This window comes from Heterodontus francisci, chromosome 25, assembly GCF_036365525.1.
Source record: "Heterodontus francisci isolate sHetFra1 chromosome 25, sHetFra1.hap1, whole genome shotgun sequence".
In the NCBI taxonomy this organism is placed as follows: domain Eukaryota; kingdom Metazoa; phylum Chordata; class Chondrichthyes; order Heterodontiformes; family Heterodontidae; genus Heterodontus; species Heterodontus francisci.
Window position 1 is genome coordinate 35,425,026 of NC_090395.1, and position 22,224 is coordinate 35,447,249.

The 22,224-nt window shown below is 40.7% G+C and overlaps 1 protein-coding gene across 6 annotated transcripts in view; it reads left to right on the forward strand.

Moving 5' to 3' along the window:
* The window catches only part of LOC137383819 (ankyrin repeat and SAM domain-containing protein 1A-like), a 549,597-nt gene that overhangs the window by 220,880 nt on the left and 306,493 nt on the right, over window positions 1–22,224 (forward strand). For 4 of the 6 annotated variants that reach the window (XM_068057078.1, XM_068057083.1, XM_068057080.1 and 1 more), the window contains exons 8-10: window positions 853–957; window positions 1,150–1,176; window positions 2,267–2,424. In XM_068057078.1, the coding sequence (XP_067913179.1) occupies window positions 853–957; window positions 1,150–1,176; window positions 2,267–2,424 (290 nt within the window). The remainder of the gene's footprint in view (window positions 1–852; window positions 958–1,149; window positions 1,177–2,266; window positions 2,425–22,224) is intronic. The other 2 variants (XM_068057079.1, XM_068057082.1) reach the window with 2 other exon arrangements.

Here is a 22,224-nt window from a genome sequence, read left to right on the forward strand (position 1 = left end):
CATTCGGCTCATTGTGTTCATGCCAACTCACCGAGAGCAACTCACTTAATCCCACTGCCCACTTTTTCCTGTAGCACTGCAAACATTTTCTCTTCAGTTAATTATCCAATCCTCTTTTGAAGGCCTTGATTGAATCTGTCTCTGATTGAACCACACGCTCAGGCAGTGCATTCCAGATCCTAACACTTTGCTACATAAAAAGGTTTTTCTTCGTGTCACCGTTGCTTCTTTTACCAATCACTTTAAATCAGTGTCCTCTGGTTCTTGATCCTTCCGCCAACAGGAGCAATTTCTCCCTATCTACTCTGTCCAGACCCCCAAAAGGTACTTGTATCTCAGCACCAGTTAAGTTTAGTGCTCTCCTCCTTGCAGGTCTTATGGTTGTCGTGACTTTTCACCTCATCTTCCAGGTTGTATTTACTGCCAGTCCCCTTTAGGTTGCTTCTGGACTTTAAATCCCGCTGTGGCATTTCAGTTTCTGCTCCTCCTCTATGGAAATCCATCCAATAACTGGCAGGTCTCCACTGGGATCCTGCTGGTAATTGTGCATTTGGTATAATATTTTGCTAATCTAACTTGATCTGGTTTTTTGGATTCAAAACTCCTAAGTTGCCTCTGGAATCTTGTATTTCTGAAATATTTCTGCCACTAGAATGACAAATGCAGCGTAGTTTTTAAAAAAAGAAATTTTAATTTGCTATAGCTTTAAATTAAATTCAAGCAAAAATTAGGTTGATAGTATTGCACAGGTTTGTATTGGGTGGTGATGGTGTTATCATTGTTTAACGATTCTTGGACGAGAGACTAGTCAGTGCTTCCTTTAGTGCTCCTGTTTCATCATTCTCTGTGCAGATCATATGGCAGGGAAAGATATCTCGATGAATACAGAAAATACAGTTTCAGTGTCCAAAACAACCCCGTTTTCTGTTTCTGAGCCTGGTAACCAAAAGTCGAAGGGTAAGGACAACTGTATTTGTTAAACTTAATATCAAGTACTACTTATGCCTTTGATTAAATTACTTTTAATGAACATTTCACTTTGATAAATTAATATATGCATAATGATTACTTTTCCATCCCAGTTTCTATTTTCTTGGTGACAGGAGCAACTGTACAAAACAAATCTGTGTACTGTTATTTCTTTATTAGGCAATTATAGAGGAAGTAAAGTAAAAGGTAACTAGAAGGACTTGGATCATTTGCTATTAGTATAATTATTTTTAAAAATACTATATGCTTTTGGCTCTTTAAGTGATTATAGATAATTGTACTGTATGTAATTGTAAAGTATGGCACGAGCCATAAAGAGTCTGGATGTCACCAGGGTCAGTGCCTGTTCTATGCTGAGTTAGATGATTTCAGCTGAAGCAGCAGTGGCAATAGTTGTATCTGAACTAGAGATTAGAGGAAAGAAATCAGACTTCAGTCACCTGTGCTGAAAACTAAGTGTATGTAGGACTATTGGACTTGGCAGTAATACAACCCTCTAACATCAAAAAGTCTGGTGACATTTAGGTTCACACATGAAGACTGAGCACTTGGGTGAGGAACCAGAGGGCTACTGAAGCAGAGGGACTTGTATGCCAGCATCTGTTCAAGAAAATTGGGTGGAGGAGGGGTGGGAATAAATATTGTAAATACATGTTTAGTAGTTTTGAAAACTGGTAGTATCAAGAAATGGTGAAGTCAAGGGAAAGAAAACATAATTTGATGAAAACGTTTGAAAGGCCAGTACAGCCATTAGCTTCCCTTTGTATGAAAAGTTGTTCTATTCCATTAAGAAGATAAATAAAATAAAAATATAAAATGAAATACTGTTCTCGGTACCGTGCTTATTTTTAATCGAGCATTTTGTTAATTAACACAATAGTTAATTACTGCTCCTTGATCTATTTCATTCTGTTTTATATTTTTTGAATTAGAATTAGAGATTTAAATGACAAATTGTAAAATATTATTGCATTTGAAACTCACAATACTCAAAATGAGTAAAATTACTAACAAGAAGCCTAGTTATGACTAATACTGTATTCAGAGAAAATAAGACAAAGTTAGCATGCATTTAATGAATAAGGCTGCAGTAGCTGTTATATCGCTTTGTCCTTTTGATGAAAGCTGTTGATGAAAAGCAAATAGTTGTTTACTATGGTCTTCAGTTGGTCGAGTGTTTAACCTTCACTTCTTTTAAAGGCAGATTATGACTGTCTAGATGAATTTGACTGGGTATGCAGCTCATCTTATTTCTGTTCTTTCCTACAACTTGAAGGTGAGGAACAAATGGAATTAACCAAGCTTATTACAGAATTTGAAAGCCAGCCAGAAGAGGAATGTCCATATGAGGCCTTGTGCAATGCAACATCGCACTCTATAGAAAGTTTGAAAGTGTCTGACAAAGAGACAAGTTCAAGCCAGGAATTAATCGAGGTCAGTACTAAAAGAATTAGCAATTTAAAATCGTGTTGCGTGTAAGTAAATATCTTACTGGTTTATGCTGCACGTGTGGAGTTAATGTGTTTCCAGCATCCCCTCTGTCCATCTGGTAATACTTCTGTGGCTGTCTAATTGGTAATCTTCAAGAATCAAAACATTTACTGCTACAAATATGAAGTAAAATGTTATGAAGAAATGTGTGTTTGGCAGAAATAAAATGCATAACTTTTTAACTTCCTTTAAAATACTTGCGTAATTGTGAGTTACTAGTTGCTTAGTGTACTGTTCCACATGTTGCAATTGTATGTTTCCAGTGACATCAGTTTGATTATTTCACGTTGACTGGTAGGCTGTTAGTAAAATACTATCCGTTAAATAGCTTGTTAAATATAGTTAAATAACTTCTTTGTCTCATGCAAAACTTTATTTGCTTTTGAAATGGAATTTCTATTTTAATGCTGTGATATGAATGCACAGAAATTGCTTGGGTATTACTGGTATTCATGCATCCAACTTAGTATTTGTCTTTTAGTTTCTTGAACAAACGTTCTTTTCACTTTGTTTTGGCAGGATGTAGGGCAGGATTATCATGTTAATGTCTTAGAATAGCCTAAGCAGTTGTCATAGTGATGGCAGTAGTTAAGCATTACCAAGGGGTTGATATAATGAAAGTCTTATATAGTCTTAGTAATATCTGAAACATTTCAAACTGTGACTGTTGCTTAGAAGCAGGTCACACACTTTTGAAGCATTGGGGCAGTTGCTAAAACAAACCTGGGGAACCTTCCATGATGCCACTATATTGCACCAGCGTTTATTATTAATTTATGCTGGTTATTTTGCATTATCTTGCAAACTGGAAATGCCTAAAAAAGTAGTATTTTTCAACCTTGACTGTGGAAGTTCTCCTGCAAGTATTAGCTCCAAATGACTACGTAGGTTATATTGCATGGAAGCAGGCCATGTGGTCCAAGCAGTCCATGCCAGCATTTATGCTCGAGCCTCCTCCTCTAAATCTATCATCATAACCCTCTATTTCCTTCTCCTTCATATGCTTATCTAGCTTCCTCTTTAAATGCATCTATATTATTTGCATAACCACTCCCTGTGGTAGTGAGTTCCACATTCTCACCACTCTTTGGGTATAAAGGTTTCTTCTGAATTCCCTATTCAATTTCTCTGTGACTGTCTGATATTGATGCCCTCTGGTTATGCTGTTGCCCACAAGTGGAAACATTGAGTGTATCCACCCTATCAAAACCTTTCATAATTTTAAAACACCACAGCCTGTTTATCCTTTCCTGATATGTATACCCGTGAATTTCTGGTATCATACTTGTAAATTTTCTCTGCACCCTCTCCGATGCCACCATATCTTTACTGTAATGTGGCAACTAGAACAGCACGCAGTACTCAAGTGTGGTCTAACCAAGGTTCGATGCAGTTTTAGCATAACTTCCCTACTTTTCATTTCTATCTCCCTAGAAATAAAGCCTAATACTTGGTTTGCTTTTTCTATGCCCTTGCTAACCTGTAGCACAATTTTTGATTGGTGTATTAGTACTCTGAGATCCCTTTGTTCTTCCACCCCACCTAGACTCAGACCTTCCAAGTAATAAGTGAACCTTCCTATTCTTCGTACCAAAACATAATACCTCACGTTTATCTGTGTTGAACTTCATTTACCAATTATTCGCCCATTCTACATTTGAACTACCCAAAGGAAAACAATGCATTGCAAGAAGTGTTATCATTTGATTACAACAGCAAATATAGATATGACATTAACAAGTACGCAAAATGTGTTGAATGCAAACTTTAGCAGACATTGCATTTGCAGCATGCTAGGTAGCAAGAAATTTGACTCATTAGCTCCCTTTTTAGTGCACTGTGTGCCCTTAGAGCTCCAGATGGCATATGCGATACATGTGCACTTGGGCGAATTGCCAGATGCCAAATTAGTGATGGAATTGGCACCCATGCAGTCAATATCTGCCAGAAGTATGCAATGCAGGCAGATCAGTGCCTAACACTGATTTAACACCAGTGGTGCCATTTTGGAGCATAGTGTATCAACTAATGCCCTTTCTTAACCTTGCGTATCTATACATGACTTCAACAACAGAAAGGTCCACCCTCCCCACCAGCGCTATTTAAAGGGATCATCAACTACTTAAAGGTTAAATTACTGGTTGATTTCTTTTGGCTGTTACTGTGATTCTACAGGTGCTTGTTGCTTTCCATAGTTGTTTCAAGTTGGAAAACTCCATAGGGACTGGTGTGGCAGGAGCTGAAGGAAATTTTGCTGACTTCAAGGCTTTTGCATAAACCAGTTGTTCCGGACATGGTTACACTAGTATACATTCCCCTTGGGATAGAGCATGACGTGGAAAGTGTACAGAGCATGTAGAACAGGATTAGTGTCTGAAAGGTGGGAGGAGGAGAGGGCTCTTAGCAGGAGGCCATATCCACCCAGGGTGTTCAGGGAGTAATTTTCTTAACTGAGCCTCAGCAAGGAACAGTGTGTGAGACGTCTGTGCTTCAGTAAGGAGTTCCACATTAAATTTGCCACCTGCTGCAGCCACAACTCCACAAACTCGGAGCAGGGCAAGGACCATATTGCCAATGGCTTTAAAGGTGACCGTGATGATGAAGTTCTGTGTGTCTGGTTCCTTCCAGACTGGACCTGGAAATATTTACAACATCTTGTAGTTTGCCATCCACTGATGCATTAAGGAGGTCTCATCTATTAGCCTTGTGTGCACTTCATCTACACCTCTGACAAGTAGGATGAGCAAATTGTCTGTGTAACTTTTTAAGACAATTTGTTTTTTTTTGATTCTTATCACCTGATGCCTTTAATGCTGGTCTAACACTCTGAAAAATCAGTTTTTGTTAAGGGGATACGATAGTGTTCTGACTGGGTAAACCATCTATCTACTGGCTTTCCAAAAATAATTGCCATATCATGCTTCACGTCAAGTTTCATTTGTGCCTTTTTCAGAGAAGGTTTACTTATCAGCATAGGTATCTAACTGGAGACTGCATCAGTACTGATAAAATGACTTACACCCGCTGTTTTACATGGAATTACAACTCTCTTTAGTGACATCAAAGTGTTGCCATCATCAAACCTAAAGCAAGTAGTACTTTTATATCCCTTAACCTTATGTTGATCCTCACAACTTAGTGAATCAAGATAACATTTTAGCCAATATGTTCCAGATACTGTTGAAGTGCAAGCACAGTACTGCACAGTTAAAGGGGTCGATGACTAACACGTTCATCACAGGACTAAAACTCCTTGTGACCAGTATAAATTATTTGGATTCTTCATTATCTTTATTTTATGTATTTATTTAGAGTTACAGCACTGAAACAGGCCCTTCGGCCCACCGAGTCTGTGCTGACCAACAACCACCCATTTATACTAATCCTACATTAACCCCATATTCTCTACCACATCCCCACCATTCTCCTACCACCTACCTATACTCGGGGCAATTTACAATGGCCAATTTACCTATCAACCTGCAAGTCTTTGGAGGTGGGAGGAAACCCACGTAGACACAGGGAGAACTTGCAAACTCCGTACAGGCAGTACCCAGAATCGAACCCGGGTCGCTGAAGCTGTGAGGCTGCGGTGCTAACCACTGTGCCGCCCATCCTCTTCCTCAGATATCTCTGTCATATGTCATTTCGAGCACCCTGCCTCCCCTCTTTGGGAAGTTCACTGCATACTGATACTTTGAGTCACACCTAAAGCACCTATTAACTGTTCCTTGGGCATTCCTGGGATTCATTCACCTATTATTGCTATTCTGATTTTGTCTTCTGTAATAGTCAGACCTGCTAAAGGTGCTTTAATCCTCATTCTGCCTGCCTTTAATCCTTTCATTGTATTGATGCCTGCATCCAGTATCTAGATTATTTTGAAATCTGGCAATCATTTTCTCCTCTATTCTTTGCATCACCACTGAGTGTCCCATGAAGGAAATGACTGTTCCCGCAGGAATTTTTTTTCAAGGCAATAGATATCTGATCCAACAGGGTCTCCCTCTCTGAGAACCGAACTCTAGTTAGAACCAGTATTTTGTCCGTATGATACCTTCGCACAATTCAGCAATTTAAATGCTGGAACTGATCCAGGGACCCCTAATTGAATTTTGTCACTCTTTTATACAAACTGTTAAAGTCCATGATATATTCTTCCATGGAATGGTCACCTGTTTTCCGAACTCAAAGTCTGTCCATGTCTCACAGGCATTTAACAGATCATCTTTAGAATTAGAATTAGAACATTCATCGAAGAACGCCAATAGAAGGTCCAAAACTTCACCATTATCCAACTGGCAGGCATCCATCTCACAAAATACTTGACTTCTAATCTTGCTTCTTGTAGGAATCTACAACGCAAGACCATATCTGGTTTCCTCTTTGGCAAAGACGTAACCCTTGTCCACATATCTGCTTTATTCTTCTACTGGTTATATAGCTCAGACTCCAAGAACTTTGGAAAGTAATCATACTCTGCCAATTTACACTTAATTTCTGCCATTTTTTGCAATGGCCATTCGCATTTTATTTTTCGTTCTTAAGTTTTTTTTTTAGTTCCCAACCTTTACCTTTAGGCAACTGTCTTCTGCAACCATATTATACTCCAGGAAGCCTTTTGATAGAGGATAGAACTGGAGCCGATCGTTACATACTTGCTTTTATTAACAGCGTTTCACATTACAAGCATGCACCTCCTAACCGAACAACAGTTTTAGTCTGCATCTATAGGGCTACAAATAAATCTCCAGTTAATATCCACCACCTGCATGCAATTAATATTCAGTTAACATTGCTCATGCATGCATCCAGTGAAAAGTGCGATTAGTGCTGGCTCCACACAGGAGTCATTGAAGTGAGCAGGCAGCACAAAGTCGTTGTGCTTCCTGCTTTACACTGAATGGCGCAGGTTAATTGAGCATTGTGATCCTGTTTTCAGGGGCTATCCAATTTAAACCCTAATATATCTAACCCCAGGTAGACAGAAATCAAAAACTTTGCAGACCTAGTTTGGGATTCAATGCTTCAGACAGATGATTCTCATTAAGCCAGGATAATGGTTATTTTTTTGAAAGCCTATCAATCATAAGCTGCAGTTGATAACCTTTGCTTTAAGATTCAGCATAAATGCTGAGTTTGATTAGACAATAAGAATAAAAATTGTTCTAAAATCCTACGGAAGCAGTTATGGAAGCGGTTTTTCATTTCTATATTTGGAACTGATCTAATGATGCGATTAACAGTCATCAGCACAATATCTGGGCTGCATGCTTTGCTTAAATAGGGCATTTTCAGCACTGCATACTTGAAAAAGTGTTGACAAATCTCAGCAGTTTGAATATATGAAGACTAATTTCTCTGGAGCAAGAAGCTATTTCCAATATAATTCATATTTATAGAAGCAGACATATGTTTCCGTTTAAATTTGATATAGTTGCCACTGTGATAGAATTATGCACTTATTCTTTGTTATCCAGCATGTGCCAGACCTGAAAGATGCCGGATAATTGAAAATTCTAGTTAATCGAGTTGTACTACCATGGCAATACATTACACAGTTGTAATTTTAAGGGAAATGATTACATACAGAGTACAAGAAGATGTACAATACAGAATTCTTGAGGCAGTAAAGATGCATAGAATTCTTGAGGTTCAGTAAACTTAATGTATAAATTACACTAAAGCACTATACTTACATCTTACAGTTCGTCAAGGTCATCAGCTTGAAGTTCAAGTTGATGATGTAGAAGGTGATGGGACAGATACTGTGCTGAGCCTATGGCAAGCCCTGGAAGCTTATTTGAAAAGATTTTGGATATCAGTTTGCCTACTTGCCTCCTGCGTTTTTTTGCATGAAAGTAGAGTGCAAAATATGTCGCTGCATAATTTCTTGTGCAGAATAACAAGTTTCCCTTTCAGCAAATGCTGAAGCAGCATGAGCCCAAGTTAGTTTCTGTTCCACACTAAAATCGTCTTCTGTCGAGTCTTTTTCAGTTTCCTTAGACTTTTCAGGATTCAGGACACACTCTCTATTATTTCTGCAGCACTAACAACATGTGTCACTTCAACCTCCTTGTCAGCTTCAACCCAATCTTCTATATCATTTTCATGAAGCTGGTAGATTGAGTTTGTAGAAGGAACATTCTTCATGTCAAGAATTTGTGATTTTTTTTATGGAGAGCATTGACGCCTTCAAATTCCTTTTCATCAGAAGACATTTATGCAAACATAACATTGGGCCACAATTTTCTCCAAGTCCGCCTTAATGTTTCACCTTTAACCGAATTCGATGCACAAGCTGCATTGAATTTTGCATCTTTAATTTTTTTTTGTTCTTTCATGGGATGTGGGCATCGCTGGCAAGGTCAGCATTTCATGCCCGTCCCTTATTGCTCTTGAGAAGGTGGTGGTGAGCTGCCTTCTTGAACAGCTGCAGTTCATCTGGTGCGGGTACAGACACTGTGCTGTTAGCGAGGGAATTCCAGGATTTTGATCCAGCAACCATGAAGGAATGACAATATATTTCCATGTGTGTGTGTTGTGTGACTTGGAGGGGAACTTGCAGGTGATGGTGTTCTGATGTGCCTGCTGTCCTTGTCCTTTTAGGTGGAAACGGTCACTGGTTTGGATGGTGCTGTCGAAGGAGGCATGTTGAATTGCTGCAGTGCATCTTGTATATGGTACACACTGCTGCCACTGTGCATCGGTGGTGGAGAGGGTGAATATTGAAGGTAGTGGTTAGGGTGCCAATCAAGTGGGCTGCTTTTGTCCTGGATGTTGTCGAGCTTCCTGAGTGTTGTTGGAGCTGCACTCATCCAGGCAAGTGGAGAATATTCCATCACACTTCTGACTTGTGCCTTGTAGATGGTGGACAGACTTTGGAGAGTCAGGAGGTGAGTTACTCGCCACAGAATTCCCAAGTCTCTGACTTGCTCTTGTAGCCACAGTATTCATATGGCTGTTCAGTTTGGTTTCTGGTCAATGGTAACCCCCAGGATGTTGATAGTGGGGGATACAGCGATGGTCATGCCATTCAATGTCAAGGGAGATGGTTGGATTCTTCCTTATTGGAGATGGTCATTGCCTGGCACTTGTGTGGTGCGAATGTTACACACATTAATATTATAATTTGGTTGAAAGTTTTAGATTGTGCGTTCATGATTGATTAACTTGCTTAGGAAATCTCTCCTGTAAAAACATTTAATGTTCTGGATGACGTCCTGGTCTATTAGTTGAATCAATGAGGTAACATTGGCAGGCAGGAAGATAGTAAAAGTATTACCGGGCACTACTCCGATTCATGAGGGTGAGCTTAACAATTGTCTAATAAAAGAATATGTTTTATTATTGCTATCTTCAGGTTTTCTTATTTTTCTAAAATGTTCTTTCACTGCAGGTACAAAAACATAGTGAAACCAATCATAAAAAATTTCTTTGTCCACCAGTGCATTACTTGAAGCTTTATAATCAACAGGTAAATGCTTTACACCTATAAATGCTGAAGGAGGATTATGTTTAATAATTGCTAAAAGCTTTACTTGGTGTGTTCCCGCGGCATTAGCATATGCAAGCACAATTATTGTCTTTATTTTGCTTAAAAGCTGCAGCACTAGATTCACTCACACCAGCTTGGGTAGAATTAAGTAAACAGTGCCAAGATAGGCCTGTTTCATCTGTGTTATAAATTTGTCCTGGAGATAGATCATATTCAACAATTAATTTGTCAGCTGATTTTTGTTCACCAGTTACATCTAGCCTTCTTATGCCATCTCGCCATTTAAAGCAAGAAAGCCATCCCATTGGAAAATGGACATGGTTCAGTCAATTCCATTTGCTTATAAAAGTCTTTTGCCTTTGCAATGCGCATTGGGCTTGAGACTGGAGCATCCTTGGATTGTTTCAACGAAAACCGTTCATAGGATATGCTGCCTATCTGCTCTAATTTAGGTTTATGTAGCGTACGATGTTATTCGTCTCAAAACTAGCAAAGAACTGCAACAACGGTTCTTTTAGATCCTTGATGTCGCGTATAATTGACAAACCAACATTCATTCATCAGGACGTTAGGATTTTCACCTTTTTCAAGACCACTGCAAATGTCTATTTCCTGGTTTATCATCAACACAACCTTTTTCCGTTTTTCTCCTATTCCTGTCAATGGGTTATTGGATGCCATAATGGGTGGATGGTGAGATAAATCACGATATAAGCACAGCGACGCACCAATACTCTCATCACAATGGCGGATGGAAACAAAGTGGACTACTGGCTAAGAAATAGGGACAGGAATAGGCCATTTGGCCCCTCAAGCTTGCTCTGCTGTTCAATGAGATCATGGCTGACCTACTTCAGCTACACCATCCCTCACTATCCCCATATCCCTTTATTCACTTAGTATCTAAAAATCTATTGATCGCTGACATGAATATACTAAATGAATGACTAAACATCCACTGTTCTATAGAGGTAAAAAATTTCAGAAGTTCATAGCTTTTGAGTGAAGAATTGTCTCCTCATCTCAGTCCTAAATGTTCATAAGAATATAAAATAAAGGGTACAATTCTAAAGGGGGTGCAGGAGCAGATGGGCCTTGGTGTTTATGTGCATAAGTCATTGAAGGTGGCAGGGCAGGTTGAGAGAGTGCTTAATTAAGCATAAAGTATCCTGGGCTTTATTAATCGGGGCATAGAGTACAAGAGCAAGGAAGTTATGTTGGACTTGTATAAGACACTAGTTTGGCTTCAGCTGGAGTATTGCGTCCAGTTCTGGGCACCACACTTTAGGAAGGACGTGAGGACATTGGACAGAGTACAGAAAAGATTCACAAGAATGATTCCAGGGATGACGACCTTCAGTTCTGAAGATAGATTGGAGACGTTAGGGCTGTTTTCCTTGGAGAAGAGAAGGCTGAAAGGTGATTTGATAGAGCTATTCAAAATCACGAGGGGTCTGGACAGAGTAGATAGAGAGAAACTGTTTGCACTTACGAAAGGATCGAGAACAAGAGGGCACAGATTTAAAGTATTTGGTAAGAGAAGCAAAAGTGACATGAGGAAAACTTTTTCACACAGTGAATGGTTAAGGTCTCGAATGCACTGCCTGAGAACTTGGTGGAGGCGGGTTCGACTGACGCATTCAAAAGGGAATTAGAGAGTTATATGAGAAGGAAGGATATGCTGGGTTACAGGGAGAAAGCGGGGAAATGGAACTGAGTAAATTCTTTCGGAGAGCTGATGTGGACATGATGGGTTTCCTTCTGTACTGTAACAATTCTGTGATTATGCAAAATATGAATTTTAAATTTGAATTTTTTGAGCAATGAACTTAAAAGGTTGAAATGAATGCACTTGAGTTATGATCCATGGAATATCTCAATATATTTAAAGTTGTGGCTTTGGCCTGGCTTCTCACGTCAAATTGTATTGAAAATCTTCGTCTATCTAAGTAATTTTGTGTTTGTTTTCTGCAGCAGCACCTGCTCCTGCCTGGTCTGCTCCCTGGAATGCTCCAAGTCTTTCCCAGCAATTGGACATTCAGTGTTTTGCCTATAAATTAACCTGTCCAATCCATACAAACACTGTGAAGGCCCCACATTAATGCCCAGCATCTGTGCGCAGATTTCTATTGATAGATCCGCTAATGAGATTGTGTCACTGCAACTTGACCTTTTTTACGCAACTGAGCCTACCAAATATTAAGCTGATGAACCCACCTGTCTAGAAAGGGATAGTGCTGTCTATTCCAACTTATACTGATTACTTTATGTGCTATTAGAGAGGCAACAGACAAGTTTTGGGCAGTATGTCTACCACAGCACTTATTATGCAAGCAAGGCTAATGTAAACATTGGGAGCGCACAGTCCAGCTGAAGAGCCCAGGGGAACAAAACTGAATAAAGAACAGAAATTTTGATATGTGGACGAAACATTGTATCAAAGCTTTTTGCGTGCTCTTTGATATGTTGAGACTATTATGTAGATATGAATGAATTTTTTCAAAATTCTTTGAAAGGGAACTAGAATTTCAAAGCTTATTTCAATATGTGGGTACATGGTTTTATCTTTATAAAGGGCATTTCATTTGTTCGTCATTGATTCAGTTACTATTATATTTTGATGAAACGCTTGACTTGATTTGTTCCTTGAGATTGCTTCTGAAATGGGTGTGGCAGCTCCAATACACCAGTTTTTATCCACACAAAAGTTCCCACTTGGCTGGGCTGAAAAATTAGTTGGCCTCAACTTGATAATAGTTCATAAACTTTGTTCTGAAGCCTGTAGTTGATTGTTTCTGTCACAAGCGTTGCATGGCATACAGACCATCAAGCTATATATACATGAATTATTTTTGGCTCACTTGAGTTTGTTGTCAGACAGAGTTTTGCATAAGCAACATTACTGAGTATGGATCGGTGGTCAGGTTCTGGGAAAAAGGCTTGTGGTTTCTTGTCTCTTTACTAGTTGATGTATAATAGAGATAAGAGTATCTGAAATATATCTCTGAAAAATATTTGCTCACTGTTATTTCTTCAATCTAGCAAAATAATGGATTAAGGGCTTTAAAAAGTAAACTCTATTCTGGACTTGTACACAATTTGGTTCACTAGATTGAATTTGGTGTTGGGTTTCCATAGCCCCAGAAATTACAAAATAAATTTTTGATCGTTAAGGTTCACAGAAGTTAAACATTTATCACATGTAAAAGCATTATACAAACTGAATATTGTATAAAACATTTCAAAACCAAATCTCTTTTGCAACTTTTGTTTGAAATTCAGAAATTAACAATAGTTCTTAGTAATTCAGTATGTTATCTACACAACTCTCCTGTTGCCTGATGCAATACAGTGAACCTGAAGGTCCAGCAGAGGGTGCTGTAACCTTGAATATAGATCAGATGCAGGCAATCCAATATCAGACAGATTTCAATTATGAATGACCTGGGTGAAAATTCACATTTGTACTATAGTAGTTTTAATTTTATGGTAAAGTAAGATTCTGAATCCTCATCATCTGCTATACAAGTCAGCCGTAGGGTATGCTGGTACCATATTACTAGGGAAAATAACCATGGAGCCACCTACCCTTGAAGACTTTGAGATGTCAGTGATGTGACATTGGGGCATCATTTCATTTCTCTGCAGTATGAAGGAAGTGTTGCCATTAAAGGAGTTCAGTTCATTTTCCATTAAGTGAAGCTTTGTTTTGTTTTGGTCATTTACATAAATTCAGGAAATTCTGAACAATTGCAATTGTAAAAAGCTAGTTGGTAAAAGTGTGCTTGTTGGTTGCTGTCACTGTATTACATTATTCAACCATACTTAAACACCATTGCAAACGATATTGATCTGGATTGGGGAGTTGACTATATTGAAGATTTAATACGGATTAATCGGAGATGATGTTTTGTACTTTGGATTATCTAATACAGTGGAGATTTTATTCCTTTCTGTTTTGAATCCATCCTTAAGACGGAGCTGGGTGACTGAAATTTGTGTGCATGCCATTGTTGGGTATTTTTCAGTGAACTAGTCATCCAGAGGCCCAGGTCAACGCCCTCGGGACCTGGGTTCAAATCCCACCATAGCAGTTGGTAGAATTTAAATTCAATTAATTAATAAACTCAATCAATTGATCAAAAAATCTGGATTTGAAAGCTACTCTCAGTAATGGTGCCTTGAAGTGATCATCGATTGTTGTAAAAACCCATCTAGTTCACTAATGTCCTTTAGGGAAGGGAAAATGCCGTCCTTACCTGCTCTGGCTTGCATGTGATTCCAGACCCACAGCAATTCGGTGACTCTTAACTGCTCTCTGAAATGGCCTCACAAGCTGTTCAGTTGTCAAGGGCAATTAGGGATGGGCAACAAATGCTGGCCTTGCTCACGATGCCCACATCCCCTGAAAGAATAATAAATTGACACTGATGGTAGCAGGATAGATCAAGTTAGTTTTTTTCCCCGAGTTGAGAGTATTTTTCAGACGCATGGTGTAACTGAACATAATACATTTTGGTACATAGTAAAAATAGCATCAATGAAGGAAAACCACTGAGGACTTTGTTGTTATGGCTGATTTGTCACATGTGATTGGTTCCAGAGAGAATTAGCTCAGAGGTAGATATCCTTGGGGAAAAGTGATTTAGCCAACTGCAAAATACTTGGAACTTGCATTGAATGACTTTCCAATTGAACGTTTATGCATCTTGCCTTGAATGAGATCTGTTCACTTGAGGGGATATTGTATTATTAGACTGTATATACCAAAGGGAATTCTTGGAATTAAAAAAAAACGCATTTATGCTAGAAAGCCTATGAGGCACAGAAGTACTTCTGTATGGCCCTAGATGTTTGTTTGTGTTTCCTCAGAGATCCAGAGATGGAAATTAAGCAACTGCTACTCTAGATTGTTACGACTGAGGTGGAAGGAGTGCACTGTCTTTTCCAGTTCAACTTCTCCGCAGGTCACGACATATATTTCAATTTTTACCCAGTTACCGATACAGGCAATCATATATTCTACTGTTTATCCCCAAATAAAATACACCAACCAGGTTTCTTTAATAAACAAGAAAATTATCAGTTTATTATAAAACAAGACTTATCCAATAATGAAGCAAAGCATTAACACACAGAATGAAATATGAAAGTTCCCTTTTCACCTTAGCCCCTTACACACACACACCACACAGTTAACTGTAAAATAAAGAAATTTTCTCTGCATACCTCTTTCACAAAAAAAACGGAAAAAAGAATAGTTTGGCCAAATACTTAATTCTTGAAGAAAACGGAAGAGATATGGTGTGTTCCAAAATAGCATACTGTCTGGCATCCGTGTACACGTAGACGGGTCACTGGAATCTTTTCTGGAGCAGTTCTTTTCTGGCAGTGTCTAGAATTAATCTGACAAGCTTTCCAGGAGCTCCTCAGGAGAAATACGGCATTTCACAGAGACAAGAGGAAGGAGGCAAGCTGGGTGTTTCTCTCTTGGCAGATGATCTCCAACTACTTTCAAACACTGTCCACACCCCAACTGAACCAAAACAATATCTCAGAATCGAAACCAAACAGCAAAACCGAACCTCCTGACGCTTATAAATCATGACATGTCACTCCTCTGGAAGCATCTCTCCTAAGTCACCAAGGTTTCTGTTGTTTATTGAACTTAAGGCATGTGACTTCCAGTAAAGGTTGTTTGCAAACAAGACCTTAAGTGTCCTTCTGGCGACCTCCTTTTTAAAAAAAAACAAGTCCAACATCTATGGAATTAATTCTGGTCTCCAATGAATCCATCTCCACAATTTTAACACACGAATCCTCAAAATAAAATAGAAGCACCTTCATAACCAGATGTAGAAGAGTGTTGATGCCATGAATTCATTGTCCCAGAAGCGCTTGATTTGGTGGGTTGGGGGACCAGGAGGCAATGTAGGTCAGCAAAGATGGGTGACGGGTCAGTGAGACCTGGTACAGGATCAGATATGCGTGATAGAATTTTGGATGAACTGAAGTTGATTGAGGATGCAGGATGAGACACCAGTCAGGAGAACATTGGAATTGCCAAATCTGGACATGACAAAGGCATGGTTGAACATTTCAGTGGCAGATGAAGCACAGGTGGAGGCAGGTGATGTTACGGAGGTGGGAATAGGCAGTCTTTGTGAGCTTGGGATTGGAGAATGAGCTTTTATCCAGTAGGATGCTGTGAACAATCTGTTTGAACCTGATATAGTGGCCAGGGAGAGTGATGGAAATGATGGCGAGAGTGGGTGGATTGCTCAAAGATGATGACCTTAATGGTGATTAGCTAGGGGAAATTATGGATCATCCAAGACTACAGTGGAAGGGTAGGCCTGGGTATTGTCAGCATACTTATGGAAGCTGGTGCCATGTTTACGTGATCTTTTGCCAAGGGCCAGCATATAGATGAGGATACACTAGCAGTTTTTTTTGATAAGTAAGGCCTCGCTCATGGTCCAGAGCTTCCCTGTTCTGATCGGTATCGAGATAATTTGTCTTGCCCATTGTTACGACCAGGTGAGGAAGGGATCTCAGGTTCCCCTTTGACCCCTTCTCTGGTTTGACTGCAACAGGGTTTTTTAAAACAGAGTGATTCTATTTACCATTGGCTGACCGGACCGAAGGGGGTTTCGTTTAGGAATCCTCCCGGACCTCTTTTAACCTGTCCTCACAGTCCTTTTCGTTCCCTTCCTCCCTAAGGGTCTGCCAGACCTGTGCTTGTCGGCCCCCTTTTGTTCTCAGCAGGGGTCCCTCACAATTTCCCAAACGCCAGTACAGGAATTAGGGGTGTAGGTTTTACTGCATGATGGGGCTTCCTCACAACCTGGCACATGTGGCAAGTTTTTCAGTACTCCACTACATTTTTGTGGAGTTTTGGCCAGTCATACTGCTGTCTTATACGGACTTTGTTTTTCGTACACTGACATCTTCAGCTATTGTAAGCTCGTGGGCCATTCTTAATATTTCTTTACTGTACCTTGGCAGCACCACGAACTGGTGAACTGCTGTCCACTGTTTGTCCTCAGGTCTGTGAAGAGAACTCCACTGCCTCATCAGCACCTCATTCTTTACATGGTAGCAATCAGGGACTCCCTCTGGTTCAATTACAGTTTGGGTCGCCTGTGCTAACATCCTTAATACAGGGTCACTTGTTGACCCTCAGCTAGGGAAGATTGGTTTAACCCATTCCTTGGGTCCTCTAACTTCCCAAAGAAAGTTTCAGACAGCATGGTCATCTGTCTGTAGTGCCAGTTCGGTCTCCTCTGAGGGAGCTGGTTTGGTCATGACCCAAGTCACTATACAATCAGGGGAAATACAGGGGACCGTCTCCTGCCACTGCCCTAACTCTCTGACCTCCTTCGGTCTCTGTACCACTACTAGGTGAGTTACCACCTTCACCCCTGCCAGATCATTACCTAGGAGCAGGTCAACCCCGTCCACAGGCAAACTAGGGACAATCCCCACGTTCACCAGTCCCGAAACTAGGTCGCACTCCAAGTACACCTGATGTAAACGTACAGGCATACACTGCCCTCAAATATCATTCACTATCATTCTCCTATTTACTGCATTCTCTGGGGGAAAGGTCATGCCTTTTCCCCGCAAAGGAATCTAGTGGCCCCTGTATCCCTGAGTATGACTATGGGCTTGTTTATCCCATTCGAGTGATATGGGGTTACTCTCCCTTTGGACACAAAATCCTAACCTTCACCGATCTTCTTAAATTTTCCTGCACCCACAGCAATATTCTTCTTGGGTCTTACTGCTGTTGCAGTTAAAGCCACTGCCTGCTCTGCTGTGCTTTCCATCAGGGTCCCTTTTCCTGTACTGTTGGGTGTGCCCTGATTAACCCTACAGGCTTTCCCCATAGTTTCCAGTAGTCAGCACTGAGGTGACCTGCCTTGTTATAGTGGAAACACACAGGTCTCCGGGTCTCACTCCTGTGCTCAGCACTGTGTTTTTTGGCTTGAGGAGGGCCCCCTGTGTGCCCAGCTTTCCTCTTCCTCCCAAGACTGTTTGGGCTCCTATTACCCTCCTAAATCGCTTCCTTTTCGGGGTTGTGGGTGACTAGGAAAGGGCTTTCCTTGAGGTGCGGACTTATTATGAGAGCAAACTCGTCAGCCAGAACTGCGGCTTGCCTCACCCTTTGAACTTCCTGTTCCTCCACATGGGTTTTTATAGGAAGGGGGAGAAAGTTTTTAAATTCCTCGAGAAGAATCACCTCTGAATTTGTCATACATGGGCTGTACTTTAAGGGCCCTTAACCACTGGTCAAAAGCCAGCTGCTTACTTCTCTCAAAATGAAGGCAAGTTTGATCAGCCTGTTTCCGGAGGGTTCAGAATTTCTTCGGTACGCTTCTGGTACTAGCACATATGCCCTGAGGATAGCATTTTTAGTCAATTCATAGTCTGATGAACTACATCTGGCAATAAACCTCATGGGCTTTTCCTGTTAGCTTGCTTTGTAGCAATTGTGTCCAGCTCTCGCCTGGCCATTTTAACTGTCTTGCAAGCTTTTCAAACGTGACAGAAAATGCTTCCACATCCCCCTCATTGAACTTTGGCATCAATTGGGAGAACTTTAAGAGCTCAGCACATGGTCCTGAGTTAAGTGTAGCTTTCATATTGGCCATGCTTTCACTGGGGTTACCATATGGCTCCCTGGCTAATTCAAGCTGCTGTAGCTTCCTTTCCTCTTGCTCCTTCTGGAAAACTCTCTCTTTCTCTCTCCTGCCTCTCTCTTTCGCTTTTTCCCTGTCTTCCAATTTAAGTTTCCTCTGTTGCAATTGTATTTTTGATAATATTACCCTGTCTGAGTCTGACTCCAATCCTGTTTCTGACACTTCAGGTTGGAGTGAAAAATGGTTGGCTACACGTCTTAGGAGTTGAGATTTCTTCGCTTTTGCACGGAAAGCGATCCCACACAGACCAGCTACATTCCTCAAATCTTCCATTGATAGTGCTTTTAACTTATCTCAAGTTACTTCAACCTGGCTTGGGAAGGTACTGGCCTCGGATGTATTCTTTGTATTCTAGCAACACAAACCACAAGAAAACCTGTATTGGATTTTTGTTTCGATAGGAATCAGTTTGGTTTCCGACTTCCACTTTCTCGTTTGTCTGTGGGTGCAATGCCGGACTAGAGCCCCCAAATCTCTGTTATGACCAAGTGAGGAGGGGGTTTCGCCCCTTCTCTGGTTTGACTGCAACAGGGTTTATCTTTTTTTTAACACAGTGATTTAACTTACCACCTCAGTGAGCACTTGCTCCTGTTATTCTGATATAATTACAAATGAGCCAATCAGACAGGTTTTCTTGAGTTTAAACAAGAAAGATGTAAGTTTATTAACCTTATCACTCTAAACTGGTTAAAATTACTAAAATACACTACGCATCCAGGCCCCACATTCACACAAGAGACACACACACACGTATAGATTACAGAGGGAAAACAGAGTTTGGAGTTGAGTCTGTAATAAATGGAATTCAAATGCTGCATCTCAGTCCCAGAGTGCTTAGTTGAAATTGTTGTCCTGAAGTCCTCGCTGGGCCATGAACACAATTTGGGCTTGCTTCTCAGGTTCCAAAAGGCAGATGAGGGGCTTTATCCTTGTCCCCTCCTCGTTGCTGGCTCTGCTATGCTGTAGATTTGAGGCTCAGTAGTTGTAGCCGAGGCTTCTCTGGGTCGTTTCTGGACAGAGGAGAGAGATTGCAGCTCCCTTGATGACTTACAGTTACAATGTCTTCTGAGTCACAATTCGCAATCTTCCAGAGTTGCACAAGTGGGCACATGATATTACCATCTCTTTGTGTTTTAAGGTGGTTCATCTGGAATTTCCTCTGAAATTAAAGGTTCTCCCCTCAGGCTGCCCAGACATACTTGGTGGATGGGGTTGGCGCTTTCAAAGTCAAAGGGTGTCGATGGCTTTGGATGACCAGGGCAAGAAACAAATAGGGCCGTAGTGCGAAATAATGCTAAGATGGCTAAGAATGTTAAAAAGACAAGCCTAAAGGCATTGTGTCTCAATGCGCGGAGTATTTGCAATAAGGTAGGCGACTTAACCGCGCAAATAGATGTAAATGGATATGATATAGTTGCGATTACAGAGACATGGCTGCAGGGTGACCAAGGATGGGAACTGAATATTCAAGGATATTCAATATTTAGGAAGGACAGGCAAAAAGGGAAAGGAGATGGAATAGCGTTGTTAGTAAAAGAGGAAATCAATACGATAGTGAGGAAGGATATTGGCTCAGAGAATCCTGATATGATATCTGTATGGGCGGAGCTAAGAAACACCAAGGGACAGAAAATGTTGGTGGGGGTTGTATATAGATGCCCAAACAGCAGTGGTGATGTAGAGGATGGCATTAAACAGGAAATTAGAGACGCATGCAATAAGGGTGCAACTGTAATTATGGGTGATTTTAATCTATATATAGATTGGGCAAACCAAATTAGCAATAATACTGTAGAGGAGGAATTCCTGGAGTGCACACGTGATGGTTATTTGGACCAATGCTTTGAGGAACCAACTAGAGAACAGGCCATCCGAAACTGGGTATTGTGTAATGAGAAAGGATTAGTTAATAATCTTGTGCGGGGTCCCTTGGGGAAGAGCGACCAGAACATGATAGAATTCTTCATTAAGATGGAGAGTGAGAAAGTTGGTTCCGAGACTAGGGTCCTGAATCTAAATAAAGGAAACTATGAACATATGAGGCGCGGGTTGGCTATGATAGATTGGGGAACGTTACTTAAAGGGTTGACAGTGGATAGGCAATGGCTAGCATTTAAAGAGCGCATGGATGCATTACAACAATTGTTCATTCCTGTCTGGCGCAAAAATAAAACCGGAAGGGTGGCTTAACTGTAGCTTACAAAAGAAATTAGGGATAGTATTAGATCCAAGGAGGAGAAATGTAAAATGGCTAGAACAAGCAGCCAACCTGAAGATTGGGACCAGTTTAGAATTTAGCAAAAGAGGACAAAGGGATTGATTAAGAAGGGGAAAATAGAGTATGAGAGTAAGCTTGCAGAGAACCTAAAAACTGACTGTAAAAGCTTCCATGGATATGTGAAGAGAAAAAGATTAGTGAAGACACATGTGGGTCCCTTTCAGTCAATTTATACTGGGGAACAAAGAAATGACAGACCAATTAAATACATACTTGGTTCTGTCTTCACAAAGGAGGACACAAATTACCTCCCAGAAATGTTGGGGAACATGGGGTCCAGTGAGAAGGAGGAACTGTATGAAATCAGTAATAGTAGGGAAATTGTGTTCGGGGAACTGATGGGATTGAAGGTCGATAAATCCCCAGGGCCTGATAATCTACATCCCAGAGTACTTAAGGAAGTGGCCCTAGAAATAGTAGATGCATTGCTGGTCATTTTTCAAAATTCTATAGACTCTGGAACAGTTCCAACGGATTGGAGGGTAGCTAATGTAACCCCACTATTTAAGAAAGGAGGCAGAGAGAAAACAGGGAATTATAGACCGGTTAGCCTGACATCAGTAGTGGGGAAAATGCTAGAGTCCATTATAAAAGATGTAATAGCAGAGCACTTGGAAAACAATGACAGGATCGTGCAATGTCAACATGGATTTATGAAAGGGAAATCATGCTTAACAAATCTACTGGAATTTTTTGAGGATGTAACTAGTAGAATAGATAAGGGAGAACCAGTGGATGTGGTGTATTTGGACTTTCAGAAGGCGTTCGATAAGGTCCCACATAAGACTTTAGCGTGCAAAATTAAAGCACATGGGATTGGGGGTAAGGTACTAACATGGATAGAGAACTGGTTGGCAGACAGGAAACAAAGAGTAGGAATAAACGGGTCTTTGTCCGAGTCGCAGGCAGTGACTAGTGGAGTACCACAGGGATCAGTGCTAGGACCCCAGCGTACAGGTGTCCAAAGGAAACCCGACGTGAGCCCGAATTCCGGACCCGGAAGTCCGACCTGACTCGACCCGAACCCGACACATGGGGTCAGGTCAGGTGGCAGGCCTTTACATCAGTACATGGGTAAAGGCCTGCTACCTGACCTGACCCCGACGGGACCCGACGATATGTGTCGGGTTCGGGTCGGGTCAGGCTTCTGGGACCAGCATTCGGACTGGGGTCGGGTTTCCTTTACACATCTCTACTCCAGCTATTCGCAAAATATATTAATGATATAGATGAGGGAATTAAATGCAATATATCCAAGTTTG